The 20,322-nt window shown below is 36.2% G+C and overlaps 1 protein-coding gene across 1 annotated transcript in view; it reads right to left on the reverse strand.

Moving 5' to 3' along the window:
• Positions 1-1,526: 1,526 nt before the first annotated feature.
• Positions 1,527-20,322, reverse strand: part of TLL1 (tolloid like 1) — a 131,177-nt gene continuing 112,381 nt past the window's right edge. The window contains exons 17-21 of the mRNA XM_027636157.1: positions 16,053-16,178; positions 14,609-14,736; positions 10,574-10,787; positions 4,463-4,713; positions 1,527-3,514 (exon numbers count right to left, since the gene is read on the reverse strand). Coding sequence (XP_027491958.1) covers positions 3,380-3,514; positions 4,463-4,713; positions 10,574-10,787; positions 14,609-14,736; positions 16,053-16,178 — 854 coding nt within the window. The 3' untranslated portion in view covers positions 1,527-3,379. The remainder of the gene's footprint in view (positions 3,515-4,462; positions 4,714-10,573; positions 10,788-14,608; positions 14,737-16,052; positions 16,179-20,322) is intronic.

Genomic DNA, 20,322 nt, shown 5'->3' on the forward strand with positions numbered 1-20,322 from the left:
TTCCATCAACATAACACCTTATGCTGAATTTAACAACATTAAAGACTCAGTACGTCAGAAGCTCTTTACATAGTGAAAAGAAAACTTTGCTCTATGCTACACGAAAAGTAATTTAAATCCATCAGTTTTGCAGCAGTCAAAAAAGTTTATGTCAAATAGGAAGCAGAATAAATGAATATCATCTTCACCCTGCTCAGAATGTTACCAGTAAATGCACTGTAACTAGGTCTCAAAGCTAGAATTGAATTGTGTCTTTTTTTGTTGACTGCTGAACAAAAGGTGAGATCTTTAATGAATATTCTGTGAACAAATTTCTGCATTTCAAAGTTTTTTTTGGTTAACCCATAGTGCTTTTCACTATTTCAAAAATCAAAATAATTTTTTTCATTTTTTTGTTAGCCTATTTATAAGGCATACTTCCCCCTAAGTGAGGAGTTCATTACATATGTCATTTTCATTACATCAGGAAAAACCTCCTAAGACTTGTAAATAGCTGTTTCTAATAGCATCTGATAGCACTATGAGGCACAGACTAGGATCACAGCCAATGCAAAGATATGATCCATATGGTCCATTTATCATCACGATAATCATTAAGAACTCCTTTTGCATTTTCACCACTCTTAAGCATATGGGATCTACAAAAGAATAAACAATTAGAGAAATAAAATCAAAATTTGTATTCAAAGTTATGGCAACTACTCTCTTATGGGTTCTACACATTCCATGTGGAATAATACCAGATGTGCAGTACTCAAAAACAATACTTTTATATGACTGTAAAGAATCACTTTCTACAGGGTTTTGGAAACACAGTATATGGTGTTGCCCTCAGCTTACCCAGTCTAACCTCTTCTCCAACCACTCCAGTTGCACTATTTAACCTGGGACAGTGGTATTTATACAGGGGCCTGTATGAATCAACAACAACAAAAAAACCCTTCAAAAAAATAATGATCTTGGCTCAACCATATGCTTGTTAAAGTAACCCTGAGGGGAGTAAGAAAGTCAAATTTAGAGATAAGGAAGACTTAAAATATTTTGTTTAGCAAACAGAAGAGAGATAATATTAAGGGGGAGACTGGAAGAGAAAAGTGGAAAAAAGATAACATGGAAACTTGCTTTTGCTCTCAGCCTCAGCCTTTCCCAACTCTTTTTGACTAACCATACCAAGGAGAGACTGCTTCCATTGCTGCTTGCTTTTCCTGTAAGAAGTTTAAGCATTGGAATTCCACCCAGCTGATAAATTATGTAACAACATTAAGAATACATATTTTATTTTTTTTAACTATAGTAATGTCTCTGCCGAATTTTGGAGTAAAAGACTTTGGAGAAAATGTTTGTGGTTCATTTCTTGTGCAAACATGGTGAAAAATGAACCAAAAAGACAGTGGAGCAGCATTATAAAAATAACAGAAATTATTAAATTTTTGAACTTCACACATATCAGCTGTCTAAAAAGGGAAACATATATGAGAAGTAAAAGTGCTGTAAAACAACCAAAGACACATATACAGACATTTGGGTTTTATTTTTATAAAAAAGGTCAGATTTATTAGTGCCAATGTATGTTCATAGTAAGGAAACAAAAACTAAGCTAATCTGAGTAGCAACTTACATCAAAGGATATCAAAATAATATTTCTTGTAAGTGAAACATAATAGTTCATTTAAACTTGATTCTTGCCAGCTAGAAGTCCTTGTTATCTGTCTATGAAGCCTTTAAAGAAAAGTTGCTACAGTCAAATAGGGTCCTGATAGAACTTGGCACATAAAGAAACAATTCTGTTTTCACCCATACAATACCTCTCACTCCCCTGGAGCAGTCATTCATACAATACTTACATAATGCATATACATTATGACTAAAGTCATGTATGGCCTAAAGCACATAGAATATCTCAGTTCTAAATGTAACGTCTCTACATCAAAAGCAGGTCACTGTATTTACAGCAGATGATCTTGCTCTGAAGATGGGGCTTTTGCTTGAAGATCCTCTTGTTAATGTACTCTAAAATGACCAAGTTGTCCAATTATTTACCAAATTAGAGGTGTATCTACAGGAAGATCTGTTTGATCGTGTGCAAGGATTCTAAGGCAATAGTAGTAGTTGTTCCACAGGAATAGCGCTGCCATTGCAATCCACTTTCCCTTGAAGCAGTAAAGCCTTCCTTTTCCAGATGCAGCCAGGTACAGTGAGACATTCATGATCTGCAAACTGTTGGCTCAAAAGTCTAAAACTTCTTGGTTTGTTTTTGTTTTTAATGTTCATGGAATAGCACCATAGGAATTCACTCTTGATATCAAACTAATCCTGGGTCTGTTGTTCTGTTTTGCTTTTTTACCATCACAGATATACTTACTCTCAGAAAGAAAAACCTCTCTTTGGGAAACTTCCCTCTTGGACACTATTACAGTTTCATTTCTGAGTAGCTAAACCAGGCAAAGAGCTCATTCACAAAAAGGTTTGAAGAAATAAAGCTTAGCAGTGTTTTCAAATGTACTGCTGAAAACAAATTCCGTAGGAGGAGTTCAAGATGATCCTTTATTATTTCTCTTTTGCATGGATATTAATTTTGATTCAGGACAGGTTTTCAACTCTTTCAGTCTCTTTCTATATTCAGTGCAAAATAAGAGCACATCATCAGAGATAGCTTACCTAACAAGTAAACCACGCATTTTCAGATGCTTAACTCTTCAAATTCAGTCAACCAGTGATTGGTCACTAGTGATGACTGATGCAACAGTTCAGACTTCTCAGTTATTAGTAAAACAAAATACTCTATAGATCAGTTATGTTTCAGAAGTAGGATTTTCCAGTTTAAAACACTGATAACCTGATATGACAGATGAATTTGTAAAAAATACAGAACAATAAGGGAAGACCTTTCCATTTCATGTCTTCTTTCAAGTCCTTGTACACACTCTATGCAGGATACAAAGTCAAAGCAACTAGATAGAAGGACAGTATTTTGAGTGTGTGACCTAAAAGAGCTTTTTTTCCTCCCAGACCCCACACAATTGTCAGAAAGAAGAATGGTCTACAGGGTCATTTCCCTTGAATGCAATGATTGAATCTGCACGCAGTTCTAGCAAAGGTTGAATCATTAACAAAAGCTTTTATATTCTCCCTGCACACACAGTCCTTTCACAAGGTTTGCAGAGACAGTCAAGTACGGAGCCTGGACTATTCCACTGGGATAGGTGATTTTGTTCTTTTATTTTATTTCAGTCTCTGGTCTTGTAAGTCAGCATTTTAACTGAACTTATATTAAACATTTGTGCTAATAACTTCAATTAAAAAAAAGACAAGCCCTCCTTCCTTTTTACTGTGCGTTCTTACTTTCTCACTCTCCTTTTCTGGCATAGAGGTTCCTGTGTTATTTTTTGGTGTGCACACTGTCTGGATATTTTATACTTCTGTATCGTATATGAAATCCTTTCTTGTTGATTGTATCATCAGTGTGAAAGTGAAGTAGAAGAGCTTCTCCGGCTGAATAAATTTCTTCTGGTGGCTACAATAAATTAATAAAAAAATAATTTACCTGACCACTCTGTGTATTTATCCCCTTCATTCACATGTTTTTCTTACAGATATTTCTCTTTTCCTGATATGCATCAACGTGTCTCACATGATGCTATCTGACACCATCAGATGGAATACTTCTATCTTATTTAGTTCTCAATTATAGGCTAGGAATTTATTTATCTAGGCAAAGGCTATATGTATGAAAGTGTACTTGCACTGGCACACATATAAAGAATTGATGAGGACTTATGGGATCATTGCACCAGCTTTCACAGGGCCAGCAGCTGACAGACCAACACAAGTCTAAAGGAGAAATAGGATACAGACTTTTCACGATGCCACCTGGCAATTTCCTCCATCTCTCACAGTTAAAACATGTCAGAGATGCATATAGGATTTCAGGGTTTTCTTAAGGCCCGCATTAATTGCCAGTTTAAGAGCACTTTTTTTTCCCTAAAATCAGACTTAAGTAGTAGATAAACATACTATAAATACTTCCCAACTGCCCCTCCCACTGTTAAATGTGGCTTCTTCATTCAAATTGAAAGAATTTTGATGCGATACTTTCTAATCCTGATACATTTCTCTCTATGTAAGGGAAAAAGCTGCTACATGTTTTTTGGGTGCTGATAAACACTCCACTGCCAGCTCCCTAAAGCTTAACATAACATTACAATACTTAGCTCAAAAATAAGTAAGAATATTTATTGTTGAAAATATTTCAAGGGAATGACTGTACTACAAGCCTGCAAATTTATATTAAAAAAAAAAACCAACACAAAAAAACCAACAAAACCTGAAGCAGATAATCTAGAATCTTCATTACAAGGTGTAATAACTGTACCTCATACCTTCTTGACCCTTTCCTTCCTCTTCCTTTCTTATTCTTTTTGTCATGTAAATAAAAGAAAATGTTTTATACATGATTACTTACCCCAGATCCACAGAATCGACCAAGTCTCACTGCTGTCTTATCATGACCATCAAAGAGCTCCACATAATCATAACCGCAGTCTGCCTCTTCTTCAACCTCGAAAGTCTGAAACATTAACTCAACCCGATAGCCATGCTCTGCCACCAGAAGCCAGTCGCAGTCTGCCTGAACCGGATAGTTGTTATCACCAAATTGAGCATGTGAGTACAGATCTTTGGGCTTGGTTTCAGCTTTCAACCGACCACCACACTCTAAACAGATGGGAAAAAAAGGCAAAGAAGCTTATTCAGTGCAAATTAGAGTTTTCTTTTCATAGATGCCCAGTCTTATTCAGGCTGACTGAATGCCACAAGCAGGCTAATCAAACAAGCTGAGAGTGAAATACTACCCAGTAGAAATACAAATCCATCGTTCTGAGTTTTTTACATAAATCATTTCTAACTAGAGAGACTTCAACATAGATCATAATTATCAAGTGAAAGACAAAGACAGGGAACACCAAAGCTAAAAGGAATGCGTTTCAAGCGGTATGGCAGCCTTTGAGCAGGCACTTGAGAGGTGTCTGTGGCCAGCAAGACAGTTGCTGTAAGTAAGGCATCCACATTTCAGTGATGACATTTCCACATGTATTAATGACACTTTTTGCAAGTGACAAGGGAGGATCAGCTCTAGCACATGTAGTCAGCTATTAAGTGCAAAAATCTGTTTCACAGGAATGTCAGCTTTAACCATACTGTGGCACCTGGAGAGTGAGCTCAATTCGAAGCACCACTGCCAAGTTTGCTACCTTGTTTGCTGTGTAGTTCATGGTCATGAACAGGCCTTTCCCTGCAAAAGAGTGTGGCTGGAAGAAAGCTGCTACTACCAGAGAAAGCCTGCTCTTGAGGTAAGACTTTGGCAGGAGATCCTTGCCTTCTCTCAAAACCTTATTTCAGCATAAATCTCTATTTTTACACAGTTGCAAAATGGATGTGGGGCTTTAGATCTTGTTTATAACTGCTCAAAGACTTCATAATTTAAATATGAATTAGTTTTACTGTATAGTTGAATAAGCTGTTCAAATACAGTTGAATAAATTTAGTCAGTTTGCTGGAGAACAAAAATTGCTGAAAATGCACTGAGCAAAAAACTAAAAATAAATACAGTAGCTAGGACTTTACTCTTTCTAAATATCTTTAGAAGCTATAATTAAAACTATTCTATCCTAAACAGCTAGTGAATTCAGCTTCTACAGTAACTTAAATATATAGGTTTAACACGTTTGCCAATTAAAAATACTACTAGAAAGCAACCAAAAACAGATGGAAAATTGTACGTAAAGGAAAAAATGCATTGTTTATTATGGTTCCAAAAGGTGGGTGGAGGCTTTTTTACTTTAGAAAGATTTCAATGCAAACAGAGTAATTTAGCCTTGGTTTCTCATCAAGAACAAATCCTCTTACAGCACCCAAAAAGCATCAAGTGCAGATGAGCTTGAACAAAAATCTGAGATTCACAAGTTTGGATTCAATTTTTATAAGTAAATGAACAAATAATTCTACCTGCATTTTTTGATCAAATGTAGATATTATTGATTAATCATTTTATAATAACCTGAAAGTAACTGCAAGATTCAAACATTTCTAAGCTTTGTTGAAGAGACAATTAATTTGACTTCAGGGTCAAATTGACTCTACCAACACTAAACATACAATGTTATATATGAGGAGTAACATTTTAGCTGAGAATTAATAATGGTAATTACCAAATCCTTATTTTTTTAAACATGTGGGGGTTTTATTAATAAGGAAATGAAGAAATCAAAACAGGAAATATAAACCACATAAGTAATGCACTATGCATGATCCGTTGTTTAATCTGAAATTTCAAATTTTTTTTGCTTTTAAAGAATAAATGGGAGCACGTGATAAAATTTGTCAAATAAGATAGTTTAGACAGTTATTTCTCATTGATATTCTAATATACTGGTTTTTTCTCCTATTCCTGATTTCATGTACTTCCTTGGTTTTGGTGGGGGGGAGGTGTTTGGGGGGTTTTTTTGTTTGGTTTTGGGTGTGCGTTTTATTTACTGGACTGTTGCCAATATTAGGAACATCTCTCTGCCTCAGACATCAAACAGCTGCTACAGAGAAAATGTTTAATGAACTGTCTGTATTTTTTCCCTCTTCTTGCTACAGTGAACAGTAGCTTAAAGAAAAATTGTAGCCATACCTGACAATCACAGAAAATGATAATTTCCTTTTCCTTACCCTTCTTTCATGGATTTTAGAATAAAGTATTGATTTTAGAAACTACAAGTCAAATTTTCAATTTCATAATGACTAAGTTGTGGTTTCAAAAGTCTGCATTCAGCCTTCACAATGCAGAACTGCATTAGGATGTGTGGGACAGGCAAAGAACAGAGAGTGCCACGCAACACTGCTTGCTTAGCCTTGGTACCAGAACCAACCTAACTGCACTATACATACTATACTAACAACCCCATGCAGTGCTACAGGCTGGGGACAGAGTGGTTGGAGAGTAGCCAGACAGAGAGGGACCTGAGAGTTTGGATTGATAGGAAGCTGAACATGAGCCAGCAGTGTGCCCAGGTGGCCAAGGCAGCCAATGGCATCCTGGCCTGCATCAGGAACAGTGTGGTCAGCAGGTCCAAGGAAGTGATTCTTTCCCTGTACTCAGCACTGGTGAGGCCACACCTCGAGTACCCTGTCCAGTTCTTGCCCCCTCAGTTCAGGAAGGATATGGAGGTGCTGGAGCAGGTCCAGAGGAGGGTAACTAGGCTGGTGAAGGGACTCAAGCACAAGTTCTATGAGGAAAGGCTGAGGGAGCTGGGGCTGTTCAGTCTGGAGAAGAGGAGGCTCAGGGGAGACCTCATCACTCTCTACAACTACCTGAAAGGAGGTTGTAGCCAGGTGGGGGTTGGTCTCTTTTCCCAGGCAACTATCAGCAAGACAAGAGGGCATGGTCTCAAGTTGTGCCAGGGGAGGTTTAGGTTAGATATTAGAAAGAATTTCTTTACAGAGAGGGTGATTGGACATTGGAATGGGCTGCCCAGGGAAGTAGAGGATTCTCCGTCCCTGGAGATTTTTAAAAAGAGACTGGATGTGGCACTCAGTGCCATGGCCTAGTAACCGCAGCGGTAGTGGATCAAGGGTTGGACTTGATGATCTCAGAGGTCCCTTCCAACCCAGCTGATTCTATGATTCTATGATCATGTTTTCCACACACAGGTATGGCTGCTCTGCTTTAGGCATGATGTACACATCTGACTGTAAAGAAATATGTCCAAGTTTCAGGTGAAAGATGTTTTCTAGATCAGCTAAGGAGCGAAAATCCTCTCGTTTCCTGACCTTTCTAAGGACTTTTAGGCTTCTTACAGACATAGGAACAAATCAAGTACTAGTGTGCTGACTGTTTAACGAGACAGACAGATGGGAAAAGCTTAAACCCACACCATCTGAACTAGTGAAATAAGATTATAAATGTGATTCAACACTGCCATACTGAATTATTACAGTTATTTTGGAAGCAACACACAGTCTTTAAATTGAGTGACATCTGAGATGCCCAAATTTGTCTGAGATATCCTCCCAGCATTGACAGATAGAAATAGGACCTACAGCAGATCTGCAACCTCCTGCAGCAGTGGCTGGAGGCCAGGCATCATAAATGATGCTGTCCAGAAGAGAACTAGATGCCTGTGTTAGGGCAAACAGATCACTCCCTGAGCAATGATGTTTAATGTTCTGTCAGGAGCATTTTCTTGAATTCTTCATGGTTGGGTTATGCCTTTTCTGAGAGGGGAAAATATGACAGAATCTCTTTCTAAAACTATGTTGCACTTTCAAAACAGCATTTTATAAGTTTTTCTGCACTCAGGGAAGCCTTTCTATCTAATCTAGTTTTTGAAACTTTATTTCATGTGCTGCCACATTTTTATCCTGTTTTCTGAAATATTAAATGAAAATTTTTAAATTGGATAGTACCTTCAAGCCAAAAAGTGCCTCAAAAGGGAACTAAACATCAACAGCATCTACTGGAGTAAGAGGCTATTAAGTCATGAAGATGCCAGAAATACAGGAGGAGAGACATCTCTGGGCATAGCATCCATTTACTCTTTTTCTGCTGTTATGTTGCACCAGTCCTTTTATTGAGTGAGTTCTGCCAACGGGTCAAAAGTGAAGGGAGCAGCTTCCTCGGCATTCCCTGTCTGTCCGCACAGCTATGCAGGATCAAACAATCTTGTCTACTTCCATTGCATACCATCAATTATTATTTGCTAGAAAAGACAGACTAAGGAAATACAATCCACTGTCCGTTCACTTGTTAGGTGCCTATTCATTCATATGTGTCCATAGCACAGAGGTAAAATTCTCACAGAGAATCTGTGTTTGGCTCAGCACTGCAGGAAAAGACTGCAAGATCTGAACTGTCTCTCAGTCAAATGCTACCTCCAAACACATGCTGGTGGTGTGTGTTCATCTGAGGGAGTAGTCTGTGCAATAGCAACTGACAGAAATAAATGTCCTCTCTTAAGGAGAGAAACTTTATAATTTTTTACCACATTCTTAAAAACTGGGTAGATTTTACTCTTCACAGTTTCTCAGAAAAGCATTATTGTGCCTACAAAAGCACATAAAATTCAGCAAGTTGTAACATAACTCGCAATCTTTAGAAGTTAGGGAGTATACATCTGAACTTCCTTCACACATTGACTGCTCCAATTCTGGAAACTGAAGTGGGTAGCATAAATGAGACAGTAGTTTTACAACACTAGATTCTAACAAGAGTTCAGACCTTAAACTATATACCCCAAGGAAATTAAAAAAAGATTAATTATTACCACTTCTATCTAATTTTTCATGTAAGGGAAATGGTTACTGCAGCAGGGAAGGCAAAACATGCCATGCTTGTAAAAGAGGATTTTCCATGAGAAAAACAAATTGAAATACAGGTAGCTAAATTTTTCACTCTCGAGGCCCAGATCATGAGTGAAGAGTACGTATACTGTTGTCTACTGTCTTTCTCTGAAAGGGAAATTATATAACTAAAGTTTTAAAATTATTTGTAACAAGGCAGAAGAGAAAAAAAAAAAAGAAAAAACAAAAAGGAGAGAAAATGCCAGTATTGATATATAGGCATTTGTTAGCTGAGCACTATGCATCAGCCTGATGAATACTCTGGGTGATATCTAGTTACATTAAAAATTACTAGTCATGTTGGTTACTATCTTCTATTAACAACTGTTAGCTGTCATTAAACCTTATCTAGTAGTACAGATATTTATGAAATATTTTCTGCATTAATATTTAATGCCAAATACTGGATGAATAAGAATGAACTTTGAAAAGTAAAGACAGACATTACAGTTGAAGATGAAAACAAAGGCCAAAAAACCCCCAAATCCCCTCATCTTGCAACAGGCACTGGAAGTTCAGAGATTCAGCACTAGGGGCCACTGCAAGCCAAGCAATGTCGGGGAAAGAAATGTACACACTGAAAATGTCCTAAGAACTCTATTAATGCAATTGTAAACCACTACTTTCAATTTCAGTGATTTCTCTCAGAGAAGAAAATTAAATGGTAAATATGAAGGACATTACATTTTAAGGTCCTAAGAAAGTTTCAGTATTGTTTTTTTTCTTATTCTTCTTCAGCTTGTCTTTCCTTTTTAGCACTACTGGAAAGAAATAGCTGTTTTCACAAACCCCAGATTTTTGTTTAAGTTAGAACAGGGAAGTAATGGAGGCGCATCACATGTCCCAGTTAAGTGTTGCCATTACAAATACAGTGTAAAGCTACCAAATCTTTTAGGAACTCACGTCATGAATCCTAAGGAATATCTCTTTGATTTTTTGATCAGACTTTGTTTCAAAATCTTTTAATTGCTTACCTATGAGAGAGAGAGACAGGGAGAAAGAGACATCTAAAATATTAGAGAATACTTTCTACAGTCTCAGACTATTCCTACTGTGCTTAAGGTTTCATTAGATTCAGCTGTAACATTGTCTTATCTGTGAACTCAACCCATTCCTATAAAAGAAGTATCTGAATATCTTCCACTAAAGAACAAAGGGCAAGTTATTAGTAAAGCACATCCTGATTTCTGACCTGTAGAGTGTGTTGCTTGGAAGCCTTTTCTTTGAACTGATGCATCAGAAATAAAGCGGAGAAACATTTTGTTTCCAGTAGCAATAAGAGGATCTGGTATCTTATTGCCACATAAGCGCCCAAGGATTGGTGATTTTTCACTTTCACCATCAAACACTTCCAAGTGGTCATAAGCACATTCTTGATGTTGTTCTATTTCAAATTCATTGAACATCTAGGAGAAAAAGAAAGTAAAATTATCCATTGTGTTACTGCGTTTATTGTACTTACTCAGTACATATGTTAATCTGCTTTAGTATACAAAGATACATAGTTAAGATGACAGATTTAACATTACTGCCTCTACAAGCCTGTAGCTTGACTAACATATTGATCTTGAGAAGGTGGAATAACAGTTAAGACAGTGAACTTCAAGAGTGCATCATCCTTCATATAGAAAGGCATTAGAATCTTTATAGTCAACTAATATCTATAAGAGAACATTAAATCTGGAATACAGTGGCCTTTCTATTGAATTTGCACTGTTTGTTGGATTATTCCAAATTTCATACAACATTCAAAACAGCAAAAAGTCAGAAATTACTATTCCCTTGCATAGTTGAGGATCAATTGAAATGTCTGCAAAACATAATTACTTCCCTCTGTTTTTTAAAACTTACATTTCACTGCAACTAAAGGCTTTGAGAATGACATTTCCACATGAAGGGTTATGCATGGAAGTTATATTTTCTAATCTATTATCTAGAGATCTATTTTTTTATTATTATAACACTAACAATATTTCAGGCTGTGCCCTCCATACTAAGGTCACCTTTTTGCTAACAAAAGCATTGTGAAAAATAACAAACTTATGCTGGTTATTTAATAGAAAAAGCTTCAGGCATTTCTAAAAAGTGTATGCCATACCTGACAGAAACTGTTAACACACACAACTAAAACCTCCTTAAAAACAGAAGGGTGTCTTCGAAGAATAGACTAATTTGAACAAATTTATTTCAAGGGTCATCTAAGGGTTTTCAGATAAGACTTTTTGAACAGGGCTAAATGTCAACAGGAAACCTAAAACACTGAAAAGGAATATACATATATCTCTGTGTAAATTTTCAGAGTAACCTACAATTTAAGGTGAAATTCAATATCTACTTTTTTTCATTAAAATAGCATAAAAACACTGAGTATAAATTCTCTCATGAGTAGTCATATAGCTAAACGTTTATTAAAAAAAAAAAAACCCAAAAAGATTAAGAAAAATAATTAAAAGGAATAAAACTAATCAAATACTGAGCAAATATCGTAATTAAGCATTCTCTTTGGGATACCAAAGCAAATGACTTACTAAATCCCTTGTGGAATCCAGACAGTGTGAAATGTGATGGTAATTTATATTCACAGCTGACCTAAAGAGCTAACACAATGCTGTTTGCCCAAAGAGCTGCAATATTCAGAATAAAACTTTTGTTTTGTGAAGAGCCACATGATGCAGTGAATGCAGGCCAATTTCACAGGAGAATTTTGGGGTTTACATTAAGGGACTGAAACTGCAGAGGCAGTGAAAACAGCTATAAAGCAGTCCCTCCTGTTACTCTTAAATTGTGGTCAGCCATCCTACTTTTATGATGTCAAGTATGTGTTGTCATTTATACCTAAATAAAATCTGATGAATTAAAAAAAGAACACAGAAAGTTAAGAGACTAAATCTCAGTAAGGGAGTTAATTATACATAGTATTGAGTCAAGTCAACTTGGACTCACTGGGAGAAATAGATGTAATCCAAGAGCACCCTGCGGAGCCTCGTTTTCTTTTAGAGGAAAATAATATCATTTTTATTCACTTCTTATCAACATTAAAAAAACCAAACAAAACAACCACTCTCCAGGAAGCACATCTCACCATGACCTGTAAGACAAACCTATTATTTTTAATATTTTACTTCTTGCTGGGATTCCTAAGCATGCACAAACACAGTACATGTTATATTGCGTCCCACAAAGATGACCACAAAACAATCCTAAATCTGTTGTGAGTACAGCAGCTGATTCTAGCAATTGCAAAGAGAATCAAAGGAATTTTTTTTTTTAAAGGAAAATCAGATTTTAATATGCGTAGTCTTTTAAAAGCTCAAAATGTCTGATATCTTAAAACACTCAAAGAGAGTCTCTATTTCTTGCATAATCAGTCAGTTCCTAGCAGATTTGAAAGAGAAGAACTGACACAGACTTCCCTTAAACACAACTGAATAGTTGCTGTCAATAGATTTCACAAATGACCTAATACAGTTATTATAATTTAATCACACCCTGTCTTCCTGGGACAAATACTTTTGAATTCCTACCCCACCATGACTACAGTCCTCATTTTAATTGTGTCCTTAGTGGGAATGATGTTCAGAAATGTTACATACTGCTTCTGAACATCTAGCCCCTTCTAGCTGTACCACTCAGCTGAGTAGATATGTTGGTAGCACTTATGGATAGCTGCCTGAACAGGACACTTAAGTCTGTCTCTTATAAACATCCGGCTGATTAGGTTGCGAAAACTGGTCTCTCTGCTTCACACATTTTCAAAACCATCTTTATCTACATGTTTCATTTAAAACTTCCAAAGCACATATCTATTTTTTCATAGACTTCTTAATTGCACTAAATGCTTAACTTTAGTCTGTTCAGGAAGAGACTTTCAATGATTATCAGAGTGAGAGCAATCACAACAAAATATTAGGTTCTGTACAAACACCCCTCTCAAAAAAGGAAGCACAACGCCATAATTAATATGGATTGCTACCATGAAAAAAAACAATTCTCTTCTTGTTCAGTTTGAACAAATAACCTATGACAAGTAAACTTAAATACAGTGTGAAAGTCCAAGAAAAAGTATTGATCCATTGTGGAATTATGGTTAATAACATACAATACCAATACAATAATATTATTGATATGGCACCTTACTGTACAATACAATTTAAAGATATTATACACACAGAATTTAGTAAGTGACCTTACTGGCTTGCATAGAAGAGTTGATCTCAGACTATACTATCAACACCGTGTTCAGCAAAAGTCCAAAACATAGCCCCATACCAGCCACCGTGAAGAAAATTAACTCTACCCCAGCCAAAACCAGCACAAGGGGTTAGAGTTTGGCTAAGGTCAGTAGTTATGAGATTACAATATCCCTTTCATCCCTGCATCAATACTGCCTATTGTTTCTGCCTCTCTGAAGTAGAGACAGCTCTCTCCTTAACTTTATTTGCTCCAAAACTGTCATAAAATCAATTTATTATATTTTAAAATATGTAAGGTCAGCTTTTTTTGTGGTTGTTCCCTGAGTACAGAGGGACAGTGAAGGAACACTGGGACTGAGCTCAAAGCAAAAAGCCCCCTAGGTAGGACCATTCCTTCAGCTTTGTACAGAGGCTACGTAACCTCCATAGACCTGTAAAGTTCTCTGCTAGCCTGTCTTTAGCCACCAGCATTGTCCTCAGTCAGCTGGACACAAAATTCATAAATCTAATCCAGTCTGCTCTTCTACTCATGCTAAAATTTGGAGTCACTTATGTTAAAATTTGGAGCCACTTTTAAATGAGAAATCCAGATTCTTGGGTTTTTTGCATCTTCTTTTCCTCCTCAAAAAGTACAGACCAGAAATACAAAAAGTGTGTGTTAGGGGACTGTTCGTAAGTCAAATTTGGCTTTTTCTGGAGTTGTTTAAATGGCCTCTGCCATATTTGTCAAAACTTTGCAGAAGTTTATGAGTTGCAACAATAATATAGTAAAGTCTGACAGGAGGAAAAGTATTCCTCCTGCCTTCTGCTGTCCAGAATATTCCCAATCACAATAAACTTGAACGACAGCTCATGATATTGAGTAGTCTCTGTTGGTCAGAAATGGACAGGAGTCAGCAAGTTTCTAAAATAGTTTACCTCTGGGATGCAAACTGATGGTAAAGTTTAGTAACACTTTCATATAATTGAGCAGTCATTTGAGAAGTTGTCTTGGTGGAAGAAAAGATAAAAAGGAAGAGTCACCAGAAACTCACCAATTTGACCCTCTGCCCAGGGGTGGCACTGATTTCCCATGTGCACTCCTTTCTGCTGGGATACTTGTCAGGCCAGTTGGGACTCGTGATGATACCATTGGGACTGTGGATCTTCTGTTCACACTCAGCTGTGCCAACAGTGATAGCATCAGTTAGTCTGGGGTTCTGCATTCAGAAGTAGCCAAAAAAATACTATATTTTTCAGGGCACCCACTGAATGGAAAGGATCTAGAGAAAGACAGGTAAGGACGCTCTTCAGTGTGCAGAGTCATGTTCTTCCCATCAGGCACACACTTAACAGCATTAACCCAGCATGCCTGCTTATTGATTGCTGTGAAACATACACTGTTGTTTACAAAAGATGGCCTTTTTTGGAAAAAGTATTATAAAGGAATAAACATAAGATAAATATTAAAAATGAATCAAATATTTTGATATTTCTCCCATCCTACATATAACTAATTATGTAAATCTATATGAAAAATCTTTCTACTCCAACTACAAAAGAAATTTCTTGAACAATTTATTTTTTTCTATTCTTGCTAATTTTCGTATTGCAGCTACAGAGCAATCATTTTGATTTCTTAACAACAGTTTCTATGGATATATATACAACGAGAGAACAGCTAAGACTAAACTGTATTTAAGAGGAACAGCTTAGTCATTCACATTGTAACTGAACCACTAGCACACAGAACTAAAAGAAGGCATTTTTGTATTTATTTTTTTAACAATCTCAAATTGCTTTCTAAATATCATTCTAAAACCAGTGAAAATGAAAATTATTCACAAAGGGCATGTCTTTAGTCAAATTAAATCTATGCTAGAAAACAACCTTGAGAAATTGCAGTAGCTTACATGATATTGCACACTCGAGGTTCATTTGCAGATAATCTAAATTCTATTTAAGTCCCAAAGCCTACTGTTTCTTGGAGGTAGCCACACCTCGAGGCAGCCAACAGGAAGAAAGATGCATAGGGATTTGACTGGAACTTAGATTGTCTGAATATGTCCCCTAAAATAAACCTAGAAAGGGTAGATGGTTTCAAGCTGACTTTGAGGAAACTACCTGCTACTGATAGGAGCAAATGACAGCTTTACCAGACTTCTCTCCAGAAACTCTACCCCTGTATTTAATACAGCCTTAGATAATACTCTATCAGAACTTTAAATGTTCTACATTTCATAAAAGTGTTAAAAGTAGCACTCTCTGCCAATGATCCAAACTTTTCCAAACTGCATTCCTGTGGATGTCAAACTCAGCCCACACAAATGCTGGGGATGAAGGTGAGGGGAAAGGGGAGGGGTGCTGGAGTGCTTAAGCTAAAATGTCTAAGATCCATTACCAAGACACTTTTTCCTTTCTTTTGTTTGAAAGGAGAGCTGCAGAAAGCTTTCTGCAAGACAGTTGTGTAATCAACCATTCAAATACCTTACTACTTACCTTCTTTACAGTCATGTTTATTTTCATGTAGCACAAATCCATTTCGGCACTGGCAAACATAACTTCCTACTGTGTTGATGCACTCATGCTGGCAGCCACCATTGTCCTTCGAACACTCATCCTTGTCTACAAAATACACAAGAAGGTCGAGTGAGCATCACAGCCAGTAGCAGACATTTCACCAAAAAGGTTGAACAGAGAGTTTGAGTCCAGAAAAGGAAAATCTATGGCACTGTCACTCTTCTCAGTAAGGCAGTTTCATGGTACCTTAGTTCTAGACACTCAATTGCTCAGCCTACAAACTTGCACCACAGCACAAAGAGTCTGTCTCATCTTTCTAGGAAATGAGAATTAGTTCCTAAGGGAGTTCCTAAGCTAGAACAAAGGACATTAGAGAGTTACCAGCTTTTACTCTTTTAAGTGGTCTAGCTGGTAAAAGTTTCATAAATATTCAAACTTTTATTTTACTTAACAATGGTAGTGTAGTTTATGGACAACACATAAAGCATTCCAGCTTTATGCAAATTCCACAGTTTAATGGTGGTATGTTCAAAGGAACACAGGGCAAACAAGACTTTAACCTCTACATTACTAAACATGTAAGAAGAGAAGGATTTCACATCAACTTTCTAATAAGTTTCTTTCTTTTTCCCCAGCAGAGTGACAGTGTGCTTAACTTTTAATGAATCTGGACATTACAGAACATCACAAAAAGAAAAACATTTCTTTAAAAAAAAAAAAAAGAAATTGGCATTAGTTAGTTCAAGATATACAATGTAGCATGCAGTTCTCTTTATTAACATATAATCCTTCAAAAGAGCTTTTAGTGTGTTAGAAATAAAGCAGAGAGTAGCAGAGGAAATATGACCTGCATTAAACAGCTACAAATTCATTGCATGGAAAAAAGCCAAACTAGATTAACAGGCTGTCATTCTAACAAGAGGCCTCAGCTGCCACCCTTCTATGTCATTCAGCTGTTCCTGTTTTAGTGAGCCCGGTCCTTTTAAAAGAGGCAGACTGCTCCCAACATATATGTACACATACATGTATATATGTATGCACATCCATATAACTATATACATATAGACACATATATATATATTCTTAGATATAAAAATATGTCTATATATATAAATACACACATATTTTAAACCCCCTGTATTTTACACAACGTGTCATTTCAACATGCAAAAGAGAGGAGGAAAAAGAGCAAAGAAACTGTGGTCATCAAAGGGGGCTGGTTTAACAGGTTTGAAATGCAGAGCATTTACCCCCTTCAGCCTTATGTACCTTGAAAAGCAGCAAACATTGTCTTCAAACAAGGCAACGTGATATTTCAGACTTTAGTAGGTACAATAAGAATTTCTATAGATTAGAAGACACTATGGATAATTTAATTCTCTTTTCATTGTCTTACTCATGCATTTTTTCCCTGTCCTTATTGATGCTCATATTTAGTAACACAACAAATGAAGTTTGCATTATATTTCCATATATATCATCTTCCTCTGCCAAAGTGTATGCAACTCTGCCAAAATGCAACACTTTACCCATTGACTTGCAGGTCTTTCCATAAAAATCAGCTTCTACTTATAATACATGATGATAATGTACATTTATACATAAATTCTGCAAGTCAAACCCAAGCATCCACTGCATTTTGTTCTGTAAATCTCAAACCTGTTTGCACTGAAAGTTTATGGAAGCTTTCTGGAAATGTGAACAGATTTGAAGCTTAAGAAACAGTTGAAAACATAGGTACCTCATACATTCAAAGACTTATAGTTGTCATTTTGATGATGAAAGAAGCATAAAAGCTCCACAATGCACTGCTTATGCACTTTACAATGCAAGTCCCAAACTGAGGTAGTAAATCTATGTAATTTCAAACTAAAGTTATAATCTTTCACCTTTGCAAAAGTAAGCACCATCATAAATTAATTCCACATTACAAGTGAAGAACAGCAACAAGCAATTGAGAAATTAGAAATAATACAAACAAAACTCTAATTTCCTCCTAAGAATTAGTTTGCAATTTTCCAATAAAATAACAAAATAAAAGGAAGGCAAGTTCAAAATGCATTCAAGTTAGGTTTTCAAATACAGAGTAGGTGCATGAATTCAAAATAAAAGCCCTGTTCATTTTCATCTTCCACCAAACCATGCAAAACATTCTGAGAAGTATTGTAGCATTAAATAAGCTTATATTCTATAAAATAATTTCTAATAAGACAAGTGCATAAAGCAAACAGTCCTATATTGGATCTCCTCGGAAATAAAATAATGGACAGAAGGTAGACAGGAGAAGTTTTGGAACACATTTGAACTACAATAATTACTTGTACATGGTTAATCAAGGATGCAACTGTTGAACGAGCCTTCCTCACACTTCATAACTGAGGACAGACTTTCTGTCAAATTGATTGCCCAGTTTCAAAATTTGTGAAAAAAACAATTAGTCTGCATTAGTTCCAAGAACAAATGTTTTGCCATGTAAAAACAAAGCCATTTGTTATGCTGACAGATGGAAATGAGAACCCCCAGTTTTGAATGGATACTTTCCTTCTTTTCTCATTTCAGTACTCAAAAGAGGGAAAGATCCATTCTCAACAAAATGTTAGACTGAATCATTCAGAGGACAAATGGTCGTACCTCTGAGACCCTCAGAGGCCACCAGTCTGTGATTAATACGTACTCGGCCTGAAGGGACCTGTATCAAATCCTCGCAAGATTCAAAAACAAAAATTTTCTCTTTGCAGGCAGCTTTCTTGTCTGTGGAAAAAAATGTACCAGGATGGCACCAGAGATGAGTTTGTGCTCAAGGCTAGAAACACTCTAGCTTTCTATTTTTAATTGCTCAATGAATCATCACCCAAGAAAAAATGTCCCAACAAACCTTATTTCATCAAACATCATGTATCTTTTGAATGATCATGCAAAGAATCATGTTTATTTAAAACACTGAAGTAACTCTGAAACTTATGACAAAGGGAAGCAGATCACTGATCCTTAGGTTATCTTCTCAGAAAGATCACAGAAAAAAATAAAGAGGTTTTTTTTTTAATATATACTATTAATATTATTATATTTTTGGCATTATTTTACACTCCTCTAGAGTCTTACAGGCCCAGTAGATTGCTAGGTCCTGCAGGGACTGACTGCTAGGTCATTGTCTTGTAACAAAAGCAAAAGAGAGAGACAGAGGAAGACAGAAAAAAAGAGAAGAATAAAGCCCCAATTACTCAAAGCTTTATTATTTATTTATTTAATTTATCCAATTCCAACACTGTTTATTAAAAGTGTTAAAAAAATTAATATATCATTACTTCCTAGTTTCCTCTCTTTATCCAATAAACTTGATTATAAATATACAATAGCATCTCTGTAGATCAGCTAGATCCCTGCAACAGCTCCCAGCTGAGCTTTCTTCAGAACTGTCCCATCAAATGAAAATTTTACAGAATACTGGAAAAAAAAGTTTTTCTCACTTTCCAGTAGCACCTGTCTGGCTGTTAACACTGTTTTACAGCCAAAAATGTAATTACATGTTGTCTTGTATCAACATAAATACCTTACTAATGGAGGTCATCTGTTGCCCTATGTCACTGTTTGCTTTCACAGTTTATCACAGTAGGTTCCAACCACCCAAAAACTGCTTTCTGTCTTCTAAGCTGGAGCTGGGCCATGCTTTCTCAGCTCTAGCTGTGGCTGCAGAATTCACCACCAAAGGAGTTACAAAAAAAAAGAGAAATTCTTTGGCTGTGTTTGGGGAACATATTACAGTTCCTAATCTTCACACTAATCTGACATATCCACCTTTCTCTCTTGCTGAGCATTGCTTATGCCCTTTACTAGTGAATAGAATGTAAGATACAGTGTTTTACTCATTATATTTTTTTCATGATATATGTCTTTATAACTCTTTACACATATTATTGTGATTTAATTAATAAAATTGGTAAATGCCTCCAGCAAGTATCTAAGCATTTCTACCCAGACATCATTCTAAAAGTATTGCATTCTGAAGACTAATATATAAATATATAAATATAGGCAAAATCCCCACATTTAATCAGCTGAAAAGTTATTAGTTAACAACTCCCAAAAGTCAAAATGCTGGAAGTCTCAAGTCTGTTCTTCATTGATATTTCAGTAGCCTATTATGCCCATATTAAGGAATTCAACGGTAAGAAAGTCTCAGTGTTTTCTGAAAGCCCTAAGGTTTTTGTCTGATGAATTATTTGGAGATGACATCCTCTTTCTAGGTACT

This window comes from Corapipo altera, unplaced genomic scaffold (assembly GCF_003945725.1).
Source record: "Corapipo altera isolate COAL_440 unplaced genomic scaffold, ASM394572v1 22b, whole genome shotgun sequence".
NCBI classification, from domain to species: Eukaryota; Metazoa; Chordata; class Aves; order Passeriformes; family Pipridae; genus Corapipo; species Corapipo altera.